General features: G+C 45.8%; 1 protein-coding gene across 4 annotated transcripts in view; it reads right to left on the bottom strand.

The window, feature by feature from the left end:
• SYN3 (synapsin III) overlaps positions 1–19681 on the bottom strand; it is a 569184-nt gene that overhangs the window by 373061 nt on the left and 176442 nt on the right. For 3 of the 4 annotated variants that reach the window (XM_030816170.1, XM_030816172.1, XM_030816171.1), the window contains exons 5-6: positions 5440–5599; positions 1260–1349 (exon numbers count right to left, since the gene is read on the bottom strand). In XM_030816170.1, the coding sequence (XP_030672030.1) occupies positions 1260–1349; positions 5440–5599 (250 nt within the window). The remainder of the gene's footprint in view (positions 1–1259; positions 1350–5439; positions 5600–19681) is intronic. The other variant, XM_003258123.4, reaches the window with a different exon arrangement.

Below are 19681 nucleotides of genomic sequence, written 5' to 3'. Positions count from 1 at the left end.
ACCCTTGTTTTAAAGCTACTCCTACTATATGCCAGGTACGGCACTTTACATACAGGATCTCATGAAATCCTGACTACTCGATGAGGTTGCTCCACAATCATCCATGGTTTTTACCTGAAGAAGTTGGGGCTCACAGAGATAAAGTCATTTTCCTGAGACCTAGTATGTAGACAGAACTGGGATCAAATTCAGGCTGGTTTGACAATGAACTCTGAATTTTCCCCACCGTAAGGATGCATACAGTAAGAAAAATCCAGGGTTTGGGGATACGCTGGGTTTCACATGCCCTTCTTATCTCAACCAGCATGTTCTGGATTCTATGACTCTTGCCTGATCAGATATAGGGGAAAGATCATCAATAGAAAATTCTGCTTGGTTAGAGTGATTGCTCCTGGAACCTGCAGTCCTACCCATCAATATCTCCAAACAGGACTGTCTAGCCCAGCAGCCTGAGCTTGGACTCTACAAACAGCCACAGTAAGTCCCCACCTGGGACTATAGTATACCCTATTCATTATTCTGTTCCCAAAGACGCATTCCCTGCAAGGCCAAGCGCAGGGTCACGGCCTTGAATTCCTTTGACCAGTTTACGAAGACCACCAACTATGCAAGCAGGCTCTTTCCTGCTGCTTAGAGCTCCCCTCCTCAACACTTTCTGGCTTCAGGTGGAGAACCCTTCACCTCATTCAAAAAGACATTCACCTCTTGCACCCAGGTATCCTCCAAATGGGAGGCTGTACCACATATTCTGAGCTAAGCCCTACCTGCTTCCCAGAGGAGATCCCAGGTGCATTCAGAAATTGGAAAGTGAAGAGGACATGTAAGGAAACCGCCCTTCAACAACCAATGCAAATCAAATATTAATATTACTGCTTTTCATTAAAATATGAGTTGAAATCAGGTTCCACAAAAGGCTCAAGTAAAACAACATCCCACCTTGAAAACATCTTTTACCTTTATAATCAGCCTCTGGCTCTAATATGCCCCCAGAACGTGTCCCCTGATTTGCTGAAAATCTCCAAGTTCCAAGGAATGTGGTTCACCTTTGTCATTTGCCCTACTGCCTGAATTTCACCTGGAGAGACGACTTCCCTTAGGAAATCCAGGCACTCCCACAGGACACTGTGACTCCGCCTTAGAGTCTGCATGGTCAGTGTACAACCCCTAGAGTCCACCTCCTCCATCCAAAGGGACTGAGGACAAGACATCTGTATTCATTCCGCATCATGCAAAGAAACAGAGTAAAAAAGGGCACTCACCATTGGCTTATGGTTGGGGAAAAATGTTTGCTCCACAAGCGGGAACTTCTCAGGACCCAGGGAATGGAAGATCTTAATGAGTTGAGAGAACTAGGATAGAAGAGGAGAGAACACTGAACAACCATTGTTACCCAGTATAACAAAACCTCCCACTTGCTCTGAGGCCTCAAGCATCTGACTGTTGTGAGCTGAGCTTCAGTAGGTGCTATCCTATCCTGCCTATAGGATAAAGACCAGATTCCTTGGCTGGACATTCATCTTCTCCATCATCCAGCCATATTAACCCCTCCATTTCTGCCTAAGACCTAGTAAGTAGGCAGAACACTGGGTTCAGCCCAACCATATTTAATGAGCACTTACTACAGCCTCAGCATTTCACACTAGGTCCTTCTCCACCTGCTGATGTTCATGCCCTGCTCCTTGCCTGCAGTACCTTCTTTCTAAGAGGCAGCACTGCATGGTAATTGATGGTGTTAGATGTGCATCCAGCCTCCCTGGGTTCAAATTCTTGCTTTGCCACTTACTAGCTGTATAACTCGGGAAGCCAATTCAGGTTTCTGAGCTTTGGTTTCTTCACTCGTAAACTGGAGATCCAACCTCATGGGATTGTTGTAAGGATACAGTGGGTCAGAGGCAGTGCTTTGTCCACAGCAGTGCTAAAATGCTAGGTGTTACATTAATAAATATTTTCTCTGCTGTTGCAACCCCTCTCATTTCCAACAGCTCAAGCCACATCCCTTTCCACTGCTCTCCTCATGCTTCAACACTTGCTTGTTTTGCCAGATATTAGCTATTGTCTCCAGAGCTCAAAGGTGAGCTCTGTCACTATGCTTTATTATTGGAGCAACAAGCTGAACATAGGGGCAAGGCCTGAAGGAAGGCAGGCTGCAGGTGCATGGCTGTGATACTAATATCTTGCTGGAGGGAAGCATAGGGGGTGAAGGGACCTGGAAGGGGGACAGAGTAGGGAGTCAGGATGATCCCCTGGAGCAGATGACATAGAGAAGGAGAAGGGGCCCTCCGGGTGTGCATTGAGACTAGTGTATGCTGGAGACCCTCTGCAGCTGTCATGCTGTGGCGTCAGTTGCAGGTGATGATGAGAGACGAGGTCGAAGCGTGATCCATCACAGACCACCAGCCTTAAAGGCCTGGCCAGAAAGCTTAGAATTCACCCAGAAGGTGAAGGAGAGCTGCTGGTGGATATAAGCAGAGAAGAGCAAATCAGATTCTGAACAAGATAAAGGAATCAACTGGAATTTGTGGTCCCATGTGGATGCCCAGTGGTTAAAGGAGTGGCCAACCTGGCTTGGAGGTCACTCAATACTAAGAGCCTGGACACTGAAAACAGAGTAACTAGGAACTTTCTGCATCCACCCAGGATTGGTCTGCAAACTCTTGGGGTATAGCCTTCAGAAGCAGCACAACAGGGAGTCAACTTGGAGGGTTTAGGAGAACTCAGAAATATGGAAAATGATGTGTGTGTGTGTGGGACACTTTGCAGACAAGGAAATTGGAGTCCAGAAAGGGAGAGTGATTCCACAGGTAAGCACATGAGTTTTGAAGAAGCCTAGCTCTACCACTTACAACTAACTATGTGAGCCTCAGTTTCCTCATCTGTAAGATGGAGATATTAGCAATTCCGACTCATAAGGGTGCTGAGAATTAAACACAATATGCACGTTAAGGGCTCAGGATAGCACATGGTTAGTGCTGATGAGTTGTGGTTGCTACTATCGTGATAACTGTGGTAAAAGGTGGGGAAGGGCTAACACCATCTAGAACCCTTTCCTAACAGTGGCACTCAAAAATCTTGGATGCCATTGGCCAAAAAGCCCAGTTAGGGCAGAATGAGAAGGAGACCAGGGCCATGACAATAGTGGTAAATTCTATCATACCTATTAAATTAATGCATGTAGCCATTCAGTAAGTACTGAGTGTTCCAACTCTACATGGAACTTGTTCCAGGTATCTAAGGCAATGAAAATTTTTACCACTTATTGAGTGTGTACTTTCTGCCAGCCACAGTCTAAGCATTTTCATCTATTAAATCATAACCAACCCTACCAGGAAGGCTCTATTACTATCACCACTTTCCAAATAAGGAAGCTAAGTTCAGAGAGGTTAAGGGGGTTGCTCAAGTAACACAGCTCATAAGTGGAGAAGCCTGGACCTAGGAATCTGCTTTCAGAGCTCACACTCTCAACTACCACCCTACACCACCAGGTGATCACACAGAGAGATAGCAAACCACAGACCAGACAGCTATGAGCTTCACAGAGCACATTCTACATACCCTAAGCCTCCACATTACCTATCCTCTTTCTGTCCTTGATCTTCCCCCTTGCCACTGATCATAGGACATATTGCATATTTGGCATAAGTATTAAAGCACCGCACATGCCCCTGCTCACTAGAATGTAAGATCCACAGGGCAGGGATTTTTGTCTGATTTGTTCACTGCTATGTTTCTAGGACTTACGACAGCACCTGGAACACAGTAAGTGCCCAAGAAGTATTTGTTGGACATTTGGGTTGGTTCCAACTCTTCGCTATTGTGAATAGTGCCGCAATTAAACAACATGGCACATGGATACATATGTAACAAACCTGCACATTGTGCACATGTACCCTAAAACCTAAAGTATAATAATAAAAAAAAAGAAGTATTTGTTACATGAACGAATAACTTCTAATCAGGGAGACAGATAATGCACAAATGAATGGATAAATTTATCATTCTAGGTGGAGATAAGTATCTAGGAAAAAAATAAAACAGGGTAAGGGATTTGAGAGTACTTGAGCGAGTGGAGGAGTGGTATTTTTTCTTTGAGACGGAGTCTCGCTCTGTCACCAGGCTGGAGTGCAGTGGCGCGATCTCGGCTCTCTGCAACCTCCACCTCCCGGGTTCAAGCGATTCTCCTGCCTCAGACTCCTGAGTAGCTGGGACTACAGGTGGACGCCACCACGCCCAGCTAATTCTTGTGTTTTTAGTAGAGACGGGGTTTCACCATGTTGGCCAGCATGGTCTCGATCTCTTGATCTCATGATCCGCCTGCCTCGGCCTCCCAAAGTACTGGGATTACAGGCGTGAGTCACCACTCTGGGCCGAGGAGTGGTATTTTAAGAAGTCTTTCTTACAGGTAACATTTGGATGGAAACTCAAATAAATCAAATGAATGACTGAAAATAAGGAATAAAAGAAGAGAAATTAAATGTTGGATGTTTGGGAGAGATGGCTTAAATTTTGGCCTCACCACTCACTGAGCAAGTTCCTTAACTGGCCTGAAGCTGAGCTTCCGTCTCTGTAAAATGAAGGGTTGACACTCACTTCACACGAGAGCGACAGTATGAGTGCCGGGTAGCATAGTTTTCTGGGACATAGTAAGTGCTCAATAAATGGGGTCTGCTGTTAACAACAATAATGATAGAATGTTCATAAAACAATATGGCGCATCTTTATGACTAATATTATAACATAATACCATATCATAATATGTTGTTATATAATAACATGTTTTATTATATATTCTTAATAGTATATATTATGTCACTGCATTATATATTATATATTACAAAGATCATTATATATGTAATATATATCATATATTAAATGTAACATGTATAATATATAATATGTATATATTAACATATATGTATTTCTATAAATTTTTTTTTTTAGACGGAGTTTCGCTGTTGCTGCTCAGGCTGGAGTGCAACGGCACAATCTCGGCTCACCACAACCTCCGCCTCCCAGGTTCAAGCTATTCTCCTGCCTCAGCCTCCCAAGTAGCTGGGATTACGGTGGGATTACAGGCATGTGCCACCACACCTGGCTAATTTTGTATTTTGAGTAGCGACAGGGTTTCTCCATGTCAGTCAGGCTGGTCTCGAACTACCAACCTCAGGTGATCCGCCTGCCTTGGCCTCCCAATGTGCTTGGATTACAGGCATGAGCCACCGTGCCCGGCCTATATTTACCATAATAATATATAAAATATAACATTAATATAATTATTAGGCAATAATTCCAACAACAGCCCTAGGATCCAAGTTTGGTTCAGTTGCTTAAATAAGAATTTTCACTACTGAGGCCTCCATGCTGGGGAGTGGGCTTGTCACAGAGTGGGAAGCCACCCACTGCCTCCCATATCCCTCCAGGTCAGCCTGCCCTGTCACCTACCACCCAGGGCTTGCTGCAGAAGTTGTAGACGGAGTAGAGAGAGTTGACAGCAGGCAGCCCTCCATACTGCAGGCCGATGACCAGGCTGCGGTAGTCTTCCCCCAGGGCCATGCTGTAGGCATGCTGGCGGACCAGGATGAAGTCTGGCTTGAAGGATCTGCTGAGAGAGCCAACAGCAGGTTACCACACCGGGGCATTGATGAAACATCATGGCGTCCGGCCACCGTTTGCTGGGGATGATAGCACTGACTTGCAGGGTGGCAGCTTAGTTCAGAAGGGGGAGCGGGTGGGGGATGAGGGCGGTTAGATGCAAAGGCACAGCTAGTCCACTGTAAAGTCAAGGGGCTGGAAACACTATATATGTTCTCTCTCTCTCTCTCTTTCTCACAGAGGCTCTTTCCTAAATTCCCTACATTGAACATCTATTTCATTTGCAACCAGAAAAAAACATATCAAATAACTCAGTGAATCGACTGAGATTCTGCAAGGTACCACACACTCTACTGAATGTATGTATTATCTATGGTGAGGACAACCGCCCTAGGAGGTGAGTATCGTCATCAATTCCCATTTCACAAACGAGTACCCTGAGGCTCAGGAAGACTAAATCACTTGTTCAAAAAGATATGCTGCAGAGAGGCAGCAGGGCCGGGTCTGTGTAGCCTCATGGCTTGGGCTCTTGTTTCTGCAGATCTCAAATCCACCAACACGTCTTGGCTTTTTTTTTTTTTTTTTTTTTTTTAAGTAGCAACCTCTGGAAAGCAGCAAGAGTATGGATTTGATGGCCAAGTCCATGCCAGGCTATTTGCTAGGTCCCTCTAGAGATAGGATCCTGGTAAGTGCTCACAAACAGCCTTGGGTAAAGGTCTGGACCATCTCCCCATTTTATAGATGGGAACACTGCAGCCCAGGGAAATTATGAACTTTCCCAATCACAAAGCTCGGGAGCAGGAGAGCCGCATTTGAACTCAGGTCATCTGGCTCCAAGTCCACATGCTTTTGACTCCATCACAGGGCCCCAGGAGGATTCACACATTGGTTGATTCATACCACCAAAGATCAAACTATTTTTGGATTCCTTACTTTTAGGTCACACAAAAAAACCAGTCTCGCTGTAGGAATGAGGATGACATTCAAAAGGGTACGACAGTATTCGTATCACTCTGTGGTTAGGGTTAGGGTTAGAATCTTGGAATCACAGCAACAGAGTGATGGAAGAAGGAATGAAGGGAGAGTGTGGGTGTGTCTCTGACAGGCAGTAAGGAGCACTTATTGCTTTCTGTTTTGTAGAGACAGGGTCTGGCTATGTTGCCCAGGCTGGGGCAATAGGGAGCACTTATAACCATTTGCTACTTTTATCTGATTTTAAAAGTAATACACATTCCTTGTGTATAACAAAACAAAAATTCCTTGGCATGTACAAAGAAGTAAACAAAGTACCCATGATTTTACAACACAGAGGAAACTCCTAACAATCTTTGTATACACATTTTTGATCCAATGATCAATTTCAATGTATATAATATGCATTCACATTCATAATTGCTCCATACTTCCTATTAATTGATTTTAATGTTTTCCACATAATAGTATAGTGTAAATATTTTTCTCTACTACCAAAAATATCTTCCAAAATATAATTTTTAATTTCTACACAATAGTTCACTAAATGATATATCATAATTAAGTCAATCAATCATCTACTATTATCATATAGGCTATTTCCAGTATTTTACATAAAAATTAGTGCCATTATTTTAAATTATTTTCATAAGATAGATCCTAAGAAGTGGGATTAATGGATTAAAGGGTATAAGCTTTTTTAAGATATCCAAAAAAAGTCCCCTCTTTAAGGTACATCTCACAAATTGTTTATGAGAATGTCCATCTCATTACAGCCTCACCGGCACTGCAGTTTTTGAAAAATATTTTTTTCAATTTGACAACAGAATTCCCCCCAAAAGACACGTGTATCCTGCTATTGTTTTACTTTGCATTTCTCTGATTCCAGTGAAATTAAACACTTTTTATTAACCATCTGCATTTTCTTTTCTGTAAGTCTGTTCACATCTTTTTCCATTCAAAACAAAATAGGGCCTCTGGTTTCCTATTGAGGTGAGTTCTGTGTATTAAGGATACTGTCCTTTATCTATCATGTGTGGCAATGTTTTTACCAGATGCTTGTTTGTCTGTTTGTTTTTTTTAATGGACGTGCATCTTAAAAAACAACACATAAATACATTGTCCATGGCCCTGGTTCTGACAACGAGACATCCACTCCTCCCTGGCAGCTTGGATTCCATCACAGACAACAGTGGCAGCGAACGTGGTGTCTTACTAAGGATAACCCCATCCTTCTCCATGAGGAAATAATAAAAGGTCTCCTGCTGGCCTGCCTCCTATTTTTTTTCCCCATTGCTGGGAATTCATAAGAGGGACATGGGAAAAACAAAAAACACCAAACCTGGCTATCTAGAAAAAGAGGATGCCCTTCCAAGACCACCTTCCAAGAGGAGAATCCCGTGGCTTGTTGTGGGATCCCCGACTTTGGCTCCAGATATTATGGTGCTCTCTCTCCAGGGCTTCCAAAACTCACCTCTAAATCAGAACCTTTCTGATTTCTCAAAATAAAAGTAGCAGGAAGCTCTTCATTGTCTTTACGGATTTGGAAATCAACCTCAAGATCCCACATTCAAAGTGCTCTTACAAAATTATACATCACTCCCCTGCTTCAAACCCTCAAAAGGCTTCTCTCTTTCTGACAAGAGATCCCTAGTGCCTTATCGTGGCTACAAGGTCCCACATGGGTTGGCCCCTGCCTGCCACTCCATCCTCATTTATTTTATTTTATTTTTAAAAAATTATTATTTTTTTAGAGACAAGGTCTCACTCTGTTGCCCAGGCTGGAGTGCAGTGGTGTCATCACACTCACTGCAGCCTCAAACTCCTGGGCTCAAGTGATCCCCCCACGTCAGCCTCCCAAGTAGCTGGGACTGCGGGTGCGCACCACCACATCCAGCTAATTTTTTTTTTTTTTTTTTTTTTTTTTTTGTAGAGATGAGATTTTGCTGTTACCTAGACCGGTCTTGAACTTCTGAACTTAAGTGATCCTCCTGCCTCAGGTTCCCAAAGTGTTGGAATTACAGGCGCGAACCACCCTGCCCAGCCTTCCATCCTCATTTTCTATCTTTCTCCCCTCCCTCACTGCCACGCAAGCCACACTGACCACCTTCCCTTCCTTCAATTCCCTAGATGCTCTTCTCCCACACTGCATTGTAGGTGCCTCATCCTCAAAGCCACCGTTCTGTCTACTCTATCAAAATTTGCCCCACCCTCATTTTGCCCTATTTTCTTTATTCATGGCTCTGTGACAATTTTATTTCTCCAGTTTGTTTGATTAGCTGCTTAACTGTCTAGTTCTTTTCTCTAAAGATGTCAGCTCAATGGGAACAGAGGACTTGACTGTCTTGGACAAAATAGGCCTCAAAACTGTTTTTAAATAAATGACTGCATGAATGAATGCATATATGAACACACGAATAAATGAATGAATATGATGTGAAATGGCCACTGGAAAGGGGAGGTATCACTTTCCCTGTGATCCTAGAGAAGAAAACTAGACAGATAGACAAAGTAGCCAGGAAACAGCAAGTAGCCCCTTATAACTATGGGGTTGCCTTACAAGGTAACAAGTAACACCACGAAGAAATTCATAACCCCAGGGAATTCAAGTTGGCCACCATGACCTCTTAAGAGTCTCAGATCTAATATGTGAAAAATAAGCATTTCCTAAGCACAATATATCAGGCCAAACCAGGCATGTGTTATAGTGTGAATTCTGCCATTCACTGCTACAGAAGGCATAGAGTCCTTCTTTAAAGTCTAGGGTATGACGGATTTGCAATGACTACAGAGAAATTACTGACTTGAGCTGGGCAACCTGTGGCATTCAGTTCCTCCCTCTCTACCCAGCACCCCACGTTCTCCATCTGGCCAGGGGGCGGGCAAGTCCTGCAGTCACCCCAACATTTAAGGTTGTGACATCCAGTAGTTACTGAGCCTCGGCAGTGGGCCAAGCACTCTGGCAAAGGTTGAAGATCCCAAGATGACAGGGATGATTCCTGCTTTTAAGAAACTCACAACCCAAGAGAAGTTGGGTGCAACGTGCCCTAAGCACTTTTTTTTTTTTTGAGAGACAGAGTCTGGCTCTATTGTCCATATCGTCCAGGCTGGTGTGCAATGGTGCGATCTTGGCTCACTGCAGTCTCCGCCTCCCAGGTTCAGGCAATTCTCCTGTCTCAGCCTCCCAAGTAGCTGGGATTACAGGCACGTGCCCCTGCACCTGGCTAATTTTTGTATTTTTAGTAGAGGCAAGGTTTTGCCATTTTGGACAGGCTAGTTTCAAACTCCTGACCTCAGGTGATCCGCCCACCTCAGCCTCCCAAAGTGCTGGGATTATAGACGTGGGACACCATGCCCGGCCAGCATTTGTTAAATTAACAAAGGAGGGAGTGGGTGGGTGAGTGAGTGAGTGAAATAATTGAGGCATGTACAAGGGGCTAAGGTGGTCCAAAGGATGGATTCAACTCTGTTAAGGGATGAGTGTGAGCGAGTGTGTGCTGGAAGCCTTGGTCTTAAAAGCTGAGGTTTGTCAAGTGGGTTGGGTTTGGAGAGTATTCCAGGCAGGGGGAAAGCACCTGCGACTGAGTGAATGTGCCCTCGTGGTTGGGGGTGTAGTGGACTGTGCTGGTTTTATCTACTCTGTACCCAGCACTCCTCCTTTTTCTAGAAACAGAGCCCATGGGGGAATCCTCTCTGATCAGAGAACCACATTTTCCTGGGCTATAACTGGTCTAAGGACGGAACCCCTGATGTAAAATGGGCCTGTGAGAACATTCTCGGGTGTGTTGTATCTGAGCTCTGGAAGACAGGAGTGGCCAGCTACACTGAAGTAATGTAAGCTGGGCTGATGGTAGCCTATTTTCCTGTTACATGAAGAAATCCCATTTGTAGTAGAAGTACCAGCTGGGAACAGAGATACGGAGGCAAGACACCTGTCAACATTAGATGAGTCAGCCAAATGCAGTGGCTCATGCTGGTAATCCCAGCACTTTGGGAGGCCAAGGTGGGCAGATCACTTGAGGCCAGGAGTTCAAGACCAGCCTGGCCAACATGGCAAAAACCCATCTCTACAAAAAATACAAAAAAAAAAAAATTAGCTGGGCATAGTGGCACACATCTGTAATCCCAGCTACTCAGGAGGCTGGGGCACGAGAATTGCTTGAACCAGCAAGGCAGAGGTTGCAGTGAGCCGAGATGGTGCCACTGCACTACTGCCTGGACAACAGAGCAAGAATCTGTCTCAAAAAAAAAAAAAAGAAAGAAAGAAGAAAGAAAAATTCCCCAACCCTTCAAGCCCCTTCCTTCTCTTCCCGCCGTAGAGCCCCACTGAGCCCAAGACCTGGGTCTCTCGTGCCTGGGTAAGGTCTCCTTTAATCTCACACAAACTGGCACATCCTGGCCGCAGGTTGTAGCTGGGTTTTCTTGTTATTTCACCTTTAACCTTAATATGAGCTATAATATTTGGGTTCCTGATCCCGTCTTTCTCAGAAGTGGCTGTTGGCACTTGAGAGGAAATCAAGGACAAGAAATAATTAACGGTAAAGATGGGACAGGTGACGTGTCACAGGGGGATTACTGAATGCTTCCGGCAGCGTCAAAAGGTGGGAGGCCAGAGGTAAAGTGACTCTTAACCATTGGAGAAGTGTAATAATTATCTCAAATATGCAGAGGTCTGTGGTGGCAAGAACAGCTCTTGGCTGGACTTTGCCTGGGACCTAAGTTAATGAGCAGAAGCCTCATTATTCTCAATCACTTGACCACTATTTCATAACTGTCCCCCGGTCCCCAAGAGCCAAGCTGGCAAAGGGTGATGTTCATGCTGATTTTGTTCACATGCTGAGACCCATCACACCCAGGGCTGATTCCAGCCAGGCCTGGGAAGGCTCCAGACTTTCTGATGTCCATGTCAACTGGCAGAGAGACTTCACGTTTTCTCTTAATTGTCTCCACACTCTTCATAACACTCCACCTTGGAAAATTCAACCTTGGGTATCAAATCTGGGGGAAGGGGACAAAGGGAACTGAGTAAACCAGCGAACGAGGAGGGGGAATTCAAAACATTGAAACAAGCTCCATGCTCCTGCAGACTTAGGGTACCGCTATTCTGCAAGGATAAAGCCGAGGAAATGTGCATGCTTTGCAGATGGAGGGGTTTGAATCGCCCATATGGAAGGACTTTGGGAATTAGTGATGCTTCCTGCCAGCCTGAGGACTGCAAGAAATTAGCCCAGGCCAAAAAGAAATTAGGTGGCAGCCAACCAAGAATCTGGTGAGGAGCAGACAACAGGATGCAGGAGGGAGGCCTGTGGGGCCCCCATGGCAGCTGCCAGATGCATACCGGTGGGGAAGGGGCCCGGTGGGGTTTATGGACAGCCCGGCTCTCTGTTGAATCCGGGGGGCCCTCTTTGTAAAGTGCTAGGAGGTTAATAAAACACAGACACGAGTTGCTGGAGGAAGGAAGCTTTCTTGTCTCTTGGTTCAGCCTCACAATCCTGGTATCTTTATCCTGGCCTCTTCCTTCCCTGTCATTTCAGAGACTAAGTCCTTGAAACTCTGTCCTTGCTCTATCCTCTTCCTCCTGGTCACCCTGGGAACCCCACATGTTATGGGTTGAACTGTTGTCCCCAAGAAGATATGTCGAGGTCCTAAGCACTGGTACTTGCGACTGTGACCTTATTTGGAAAATAGCGCCTTTGCAGATATAATCAAGTTCAGATGAGGTCATACTGGAGGAGAGTGAACCCTAACCCAATGACTGATGTCTTTAGGAGAAGAGGGAAATTCGGAAACAGACACACACAGGGGAAGAGAATGCCATGCGATGAGGGAGTCAGAGATTGGAGTGATGTGTCTATAATACAGGGAATTTCAAGGATTGCTGGTGACCTTCAGGAACTAGGGAGTGGCAAGGAAGGATCCTCCCCTGGAGCCTTCAGAGGGAGCATGGCATAGGAGTCTTGATTTCAGACGTCTGGTCCCCAGAATGGTGGGAGAATGAATTTCTGTTATTTAAGCCACTAAACCTGTGGTGCTTTGTTATAGCAGCCTCAGGAAACTAACACACTGCACATGCCCACTATTCCCTTTTCTAGTATCTTTCAGGACTTGCTGGCTTCCTTTGTTCTGGCACACACCCATGCATGGCCTCATTCCCCACTTCCTAAAACAACAACCCTGACTTAGTCTGTTTGGGCTGCTAGAACAAAATACTATGGACTGGGTGACTTAGAAACAACAGAAATTCATTTCTCACATTCTGGAGGCTGGGAAGTCCCATATCGAGGCACCAGCACATTTGGTCTCTGGTGAGGCCCCCTTCCTGGCTCCTCACTGTGTCCTTACATGGCAGAAGGGGCAAGGCAGCTCTCTGGGGTCCCTTTTGAAGGTCACAAATCCCATTCATTAGGGCTGATGACCTCATGACCTAATCACCTCCTAATGGCCCCACCTCCTAATCACATTGGGGGTTAGTATTCAACATAAATTTTGGGGAGACACACACATTCAGACCATAGCAAACCCCAACAATAAAAAAACCTTCACTTCAAGGTTCCAAATGGACTGGCAGTTAAATCATGTTCATATTTACATAAAAGAAGGAGTAAGTCAACAAATTGATAAAAAACGCGTGGAGATTTGTTTGAATGGGTGTTCACAAAAATGCTAGCCTTAAAGAGTAAGATGGGAAATGGGAACTATTACATTCTTCTTCATACTTTTTGGTACTGCCTGCATTGTTAAAAAAAAAAAAAAAAAAGAGCACAGAGCATTTTTACAATCAGGAAAAAAAAACAATGAGGTTATCTTCATTCTGGAAAAAAATGGAAAATGTGACAATGAAGTCACATCATGGAAAATGCTTACGGTACAATTTCATGTGATATAAAACAATAGAAAAGAGGATCTGTTTTATGACTAAAGCACTGTAAAAATGATAGGCCTGGAGGGAGAGATGGAAACCACTCATTTGTTAACGTAGTCAGGTGGCAGGTGATTTCTCTTCTTTTGAAAATTTCCATTTTCATTATATCGCAGTTTGTGCATTTACTAAAACTTTTGGTTGGTACATATGCATAAATAGATATATAAATAAGTAGACAGATGATAGATGGTAGACAGATGAGAAATGATCAATCGATCGATCAATAGGTGATAGAAGATAGTAGATAGATAGATGATAGATAGATAGATAGACAGACAGAGATGAGAAATAAGTCCCCTGCACTTGGCTTTGCAGCCATAACTAGTCATTCCCCTTCCTCTGTCCATTGCTATGCCTGATAGACAAGGCAGTCTGTGCCTTCTGGCCCCAATTCCAATGTGCCCTCTGCACCTGGCTGTTAGCCCCTTTCCACCCCAATATAATCGCTCCGAGGTCACTTCTAAGTGTGAAGCCCCCAGATCAGATGGCTTCTTCTGTGTCCTTACCTTACCCAGTTTCTAATTATAACTAAAACACAATGAGGCTCTAGTAAAATACCACGAGACTTCAGGCCCTCTGTATAACTTCACTCATTTAAACCTAACAAGGAAAACCTACCATGAATCCAAGGCACAGAGCAGCTAAGGAACTCACCAAGGTCATGCAGCTATTGGTGATGGAACCTTGAGTCAAACTTCACAGCCTGTTGGCTCTAGAATAGGGTTTCCCAACCTCAGCACTGTGGACATTTTCAGGCTGGATAATTCTTTGTTGTTGAACAAAGATAATTCTTTCCTGTTGAACAGGAGGCTGTTCTGTGCCTTGTAGGATATTAGGAGCATCTCTGGCCTCTACCCACTAGACGCAGCAGCACTCCCATACCCAGTTGTGACAACAAGCAATGTCTCCTGCCATTGCCAAGTGTCCCCTGGGTGGAAATGCACCCTGCTAGAGAAGCCCTGCTGCAGAGCTCCTCTTGTCCTCTGTGGCTTCTGCGGTATAATCACTGTCCCCTTCCTCTGCAAACCCTTTCCACCTTGCCTCGAAGACACCCTCCGCCCTTGCTTCCCAACTCCCAGCTCCTTCACTGTTTTCTCCCTTACTAGAGCTCTTCTCCGAGGCTCAATCTTTGGTTCTCTGCTTCATGGAATCATCTCCATTCAGGGACTTCCCTTACCTTGTCCTCATAGGCAATAATGAAAGTGATTCATATTTATAGAGCAATTTCTTGGTGCCAGGAATAATTTTTAGGATTTTACTTATCTTTATCCTCACGATGACTCTACAAGGTAGATACGATAATAATAGCTTCATTTTTCAAGAAACAAAGGCATAGAGAGATGAAGCACAGCCAAGAAGGTGTCCACCTGAGACTGGAGTGCAGGTCTTTGGGCTTCGAAGTCCGTGTGCACAATCACCGTGCAACCAGCACCTTCCACCACCCTGAACCTCTCATCATCACCTCTCAGTGTGACTGGACCCCAAGTCATCAGCTTCCCCTAAAGTGGATCTGAGGACTTCTGTTAAAGGTCTGTCATGCTCCCAGGAACCGGGCATACATCACCCTGAAGTCATGTGCAGTTCTTCTCCCTGACATTCCTTAAGTATGGAGCCACCAGAGCTGCCAAGTCTTCTCTCCAGAAGTGTCTAGGATTGGTCCCTACACGCCCCACTCCTCATTTCCACTCTGGTTTTCTCCTCCAATGCCCATGCCTGAGACACCTTAACAGACCTTCAGCTTCTAAATCCTCAACACAAGTTCCTCATCTTATTCCTCTCTGTAGCCTGGGCCTAGTCCAGGGTCCATACTTCTGAGTGTTGAGTGTTATGTGATTTCCCTGCCACTACTCCAGGGGTCCAAGCAGGTACCATCATGGTTGAGTGAGGTGGGCCTCTTCGGTTTTCTCCTCACACACACTCTCTGTTTCCATATAAAGCATGTAAGAATATCCTTCATTTCCACAATGCTCTCTTCAACCTTTTTTGGAAGCAGGCATGTCCTTTCACGTGTCTTTCATTTTGCTACTCAATAGTATGAGGTATATTTCACTTTTCTGTAGGAGGGCACAACCACTAAGACAAAGGGCAGCTAATGGAAGCCTCTGTGGAGGATGAGGAGGGAGAAACCAGGAGTGATGAATAAGCAAATGTGGGCCCAGTCTAAAGTCTAAGCCATTATGGCCATGTGGGAATGAGTGTCTTGCATGGCCCTTGTGACTTTTCAAAAGATACCTAAATCTGGATATTTATGTGAAATTCTCAATTACTTAAATATTGACAATGCACTTAAAAATTTTTTTGAAAATCACTATACTGACTGGTTAAAAAAAATAAAGGTAACCCACACACACACACACACACACACACACACACACTTTGAAAACAGTCTCTGAAAACAGTAAAGTGTTCTGCAATCACTAAGTATCTAGACAGTCCGTAGCTGTAGTCTCTTTAAGATCTGCCTGAGCATCACAATCCCTTAAACAGATTTTCTACCCAGGGAGGTAAAGTTTCATGGATCTCCCAAGACACGGACTGATTAATTAATTATTCCATTTATTTAACAAAAATGTATTGAGCACTAATATGTGCCAGGCACATTTATAGATCCTGGAGAGACAGACTTGGAGTTGCTACAGCAAAATGCCATAAACTGAGTGGCTTATAAACAACAAAAATTTATTTCTCACATTTCTGGAGGCTGAGAAGTCCAGGACCAAGGCATCGGCCCATGTGATATTGGGGAGGTGGGGGGCCTGCTTTCTGGTTCGTAGATGGCACATTCTTATTTCGTCCTCACATAGGCGAAGGGGGAAGGGAGCTCTCTCGGGGCCTCTTACTTATAAGGGCATTAATCCCATCCATGAAAACTCTGCCCTCATGGCTAATCACTTCCCAAAGGCTTCATCTCCTAATACCATCACCTTGAAGGTTAGGATTTCAACATTTGAACTCTGAGGAACACAGGCATTCAGACCACAGCAATAAGGATAGGAATATACTTTTGTGACCTCTTTCCTGAGTACCTAGCTGGTGTTAAGCACATAGTAGGTACTCAGGTGATCCACATGGAAATGGCTCCACAATGGAAATGGCTTCCCTTCTGAGTCTTGGTCCATATAAAGTCAACAACCCTTTTTTTTTTTATTTTTTATTTTTATTTTTTGAGACAGAGTCTCGCTCTGTCACCCAGGCTGGAGTGCAGTGGCGCAATCTCGGCTCACTGCAAGCTCCGCCTCCCGGGTTCATGCCATTCTCCTGCCTCAGTCTCTCCAAGTAGCTGGGACTACAGGCGCCCGCCACCACGCCCAGCTAATTTTTTTTGTATTTTTAGTAGAGACGGGGTTTCACCGTGGTCTCGATCTCCTGACCTCATGATCCGCCTGCCTCGGCCTCCCAGAGTGCTGGGATTAGAAGCGTGAGCCACCGCGCCCAGCCAGCAACCCTTTTAAAAAAAATGACTGAAAACAGAGGACCAGAAAGTGGTTAAAATAATGAGGAGTGGTGGGAAAAATCAAGACATCTTCTAGTCCCAGCTCTGCTCTTGTGTCTTTGAGATTGTTGCTTCTCCTCTTTCAGCTTCAGGTTCCTGATTGGTCAAAGGAGAGTTGGGCTATGTGACCCCTGGGGGACCTTCCTGGGATGATTGTCTCCCATGCCAGAACTTGGAGCCAAGGTTTTTGACTCCCACCTCCCACTGTAGCTGTGCATCTGAGCTCCCCTGTTACATTCTGTCAGGTGTTACTGGTTTGTAAGAATCACGATTACCCACTATTGGGTACTTGCTGAGTGCCAGATGCTTGCAAAAGGCATTTCAACATGATCTCATAGCATCCTCACCCCAAACCCCTGTAAAGTAGCTATTTCTCATGGGCTGGGTTCCCTAGAAGTGGAGGCTAAAGTAGGGATTTGCAAGCCAGTGATTCATGGATGGAGTGCTCTTCAGGAAAACTGTGAGGGGTGAGGGTGGCAGCACAAGGAAGGGGAAGAAGCCAAGGAGGGATATTGTCTTAGAGAAGCTCTGGCCTTGGCCTGGTCTACAGGGGGGCTCTGGGGCAAAAACAGTGCCATGGAGTTGTCCCACTTTGAGGAAAGAGCGCTGGGCTTCCATATCCCCAAGAGCAATCAGTCACTGACGCCCTGGTGGGTGGTGGTGGAGAGGGTTTACCCTCTCAGCTGTCTCAGGGATGCAGTTACCATCAGCCCAAGAAATGGAGAAGGCCACGGGTACAGCGTTACCATGACACCTGGAGCCGCTGGGGGCACTGGCTGGCAAAGAGGATGTGAGCAGAGAACCGACAAGCATTTACACTCCACTATTACTAGCCCATTTTGCAGATGAGGATAACTGAAACCCGGAGTAGTTAATATGTTCCTAAGAACTACTAAGTACAGAGGTCTGTACTGTTAGGTACACGTCGCGTGTCTCGTAAACAGCCCTCGCCACTGAAGGACAGGGCCCATGTCTGAAATGCCTGTTTCCCCAGCACCCAGCATGGCAACTGCACCCAGGGGCTGCTGAGATGTGCTTGGAAAGGCTGAGTTTGTGAGCTGCAGGTCGCCAGGGCAGTGGGGTCTCAGGTGGCATGTCTCCGGGAGGCAGAGGGGTTAGCCCTCACCCACGTGGGGGCCTGGGGCAGCCCTGCTCTCCGACAGCTGCCTGAGCTCCAGCGCTGTCAGCAGCCTGCTCAACGCTGGGGCGGGCCTCCTGCCAGGCTGCTGCTCAGGGAAGGGGAACATTATTCATCGGAGAGATAAGGCAGCCGATGAGAGATGGGCCTCAGAGCAGCTGTTCCTCGGCAGCGGCTGGAACGGATGCTGGGGGAGTGGAGGGAAGAAGAGAGGAGTGGGGGAAGGGGAAAGCCCATTTTGAGATGAAAAATGATGGTACTGCTGAGGGGTGACGGGAGAGCACATTTCAAACCCAGGCCAGGCGCGAATATGTACTTATACCCAAGGCCTTCCCCACACATATCTCTGTCTGACAGGCCACATCTGTGCTCTGTCGGGTTAACTATTGAACTAGTCAGAGGGCTCACTTATCAGCTCGCTCAGCAGGAAATATCTGCCTGGTAGGGCACCCCCTCCCAAGCTGCTTCCTCAGTGCAAGACTGAGAAGCTGGGCCCAAAAGATGCTAAATGCTCCTGCCTGGGCCACAGCCCTAAATCACCCATCTCCGCTCCCAGAGCACCCAGGTGGCGCTGATCTCAGGTGGCCCAGCCACTTCTCGCTGGTTCCCTAGGTTCTCCATCTTCCCTCAAAGCTAGCTGACACAGGATGGAATTTTCCAGGTTGAGGGGCAAGAGTGGGTGAGCTTTCTTTATTTTATCCATTGTTTGATAGTTTTTTTTTTAAAGGAAAGATGTGAAAAAGGAACCTCGAGGCCGGGCACAGTGGCTCACGCCTGTAATCCCAGCATTTTGGGAGGCCGAGGAGGGCAGATCACCTGAGGTCAGGAGTTCGAGACCAGCCTGGCCAACATGGTGAAACCCGGTCTCTACTAAAAATACAAAAATTAGTTGGGCATGGTGGCATGTGCCTGTAGTCCCAGCTACTCGGAGGCTGAAGCAGGGGAATCACTTGAACCTAAGAGGCAGAGGTTGCAGTGAGCCGAGATCGTGCCACTGCACTCCAGCCTGGGGACAGAGTGAGACTCCGTCTCAAAAAAAAAAAAAAAAAAAAAAAAAGGAACCTCCAGGGTTTCCTGGGAGACAGAGGAGGGCAGGATGTGACGTCTGTCTGTGACAGGACCTGGGCTGTCAGGTGAGACGCCTGATGGTCTTCCCTGACAAGCTGCAGCTGTCTCTCCAGCCTCCTCCCCTGCCCATCAGTCGGGTCATCTTGCCTTCTGACCACATCAGAGGGTTTCCTCAGAAGCCAGGGCCTTCCCTGTCCCTATGTTCTAACATGGACTTTCCCACCCTGACTGCCTGGCTAACATTTTGTCTGTCGTCAGTGCAGGGAAGGGTGTAGACAGGAGTCCTTAAAAGTACCTATGATATTATATTTCTTCTCATTAAAAAACATCTAAAACAAATTCGGCAAAATGTTAAGATTTGACAAACTCGGTTGTGAACATAAGGGAAACAACAGTTAGCATTTAAGAGCGCTGGGCACTTGTATTTTTCAGAACATTACCTTAACTGATCCTGACAGTTGCCCTTTGAAGTGTGTGTTTAAACGAGACAGAGGCACAG

Source organism: Nomascus leucogenys, chromosome 7b, assembly GCF_006542625.1.
Source record: "Nomascus leucogenys isolate Asia chromosome 7b, Asia_NLE_v1, whole genome shotgun sequence".
NCBI lineage: Eukaryota > Metazoa > Chordata > Mammalia > Primates > Hylobatidae > Nomascus > Nomascus leucogenys.
The sequence above is the reverse complement of the archived record's forward strand: the minus strand, read 5'-3'. Positions and strand labels throughout refer to the sequence as shown.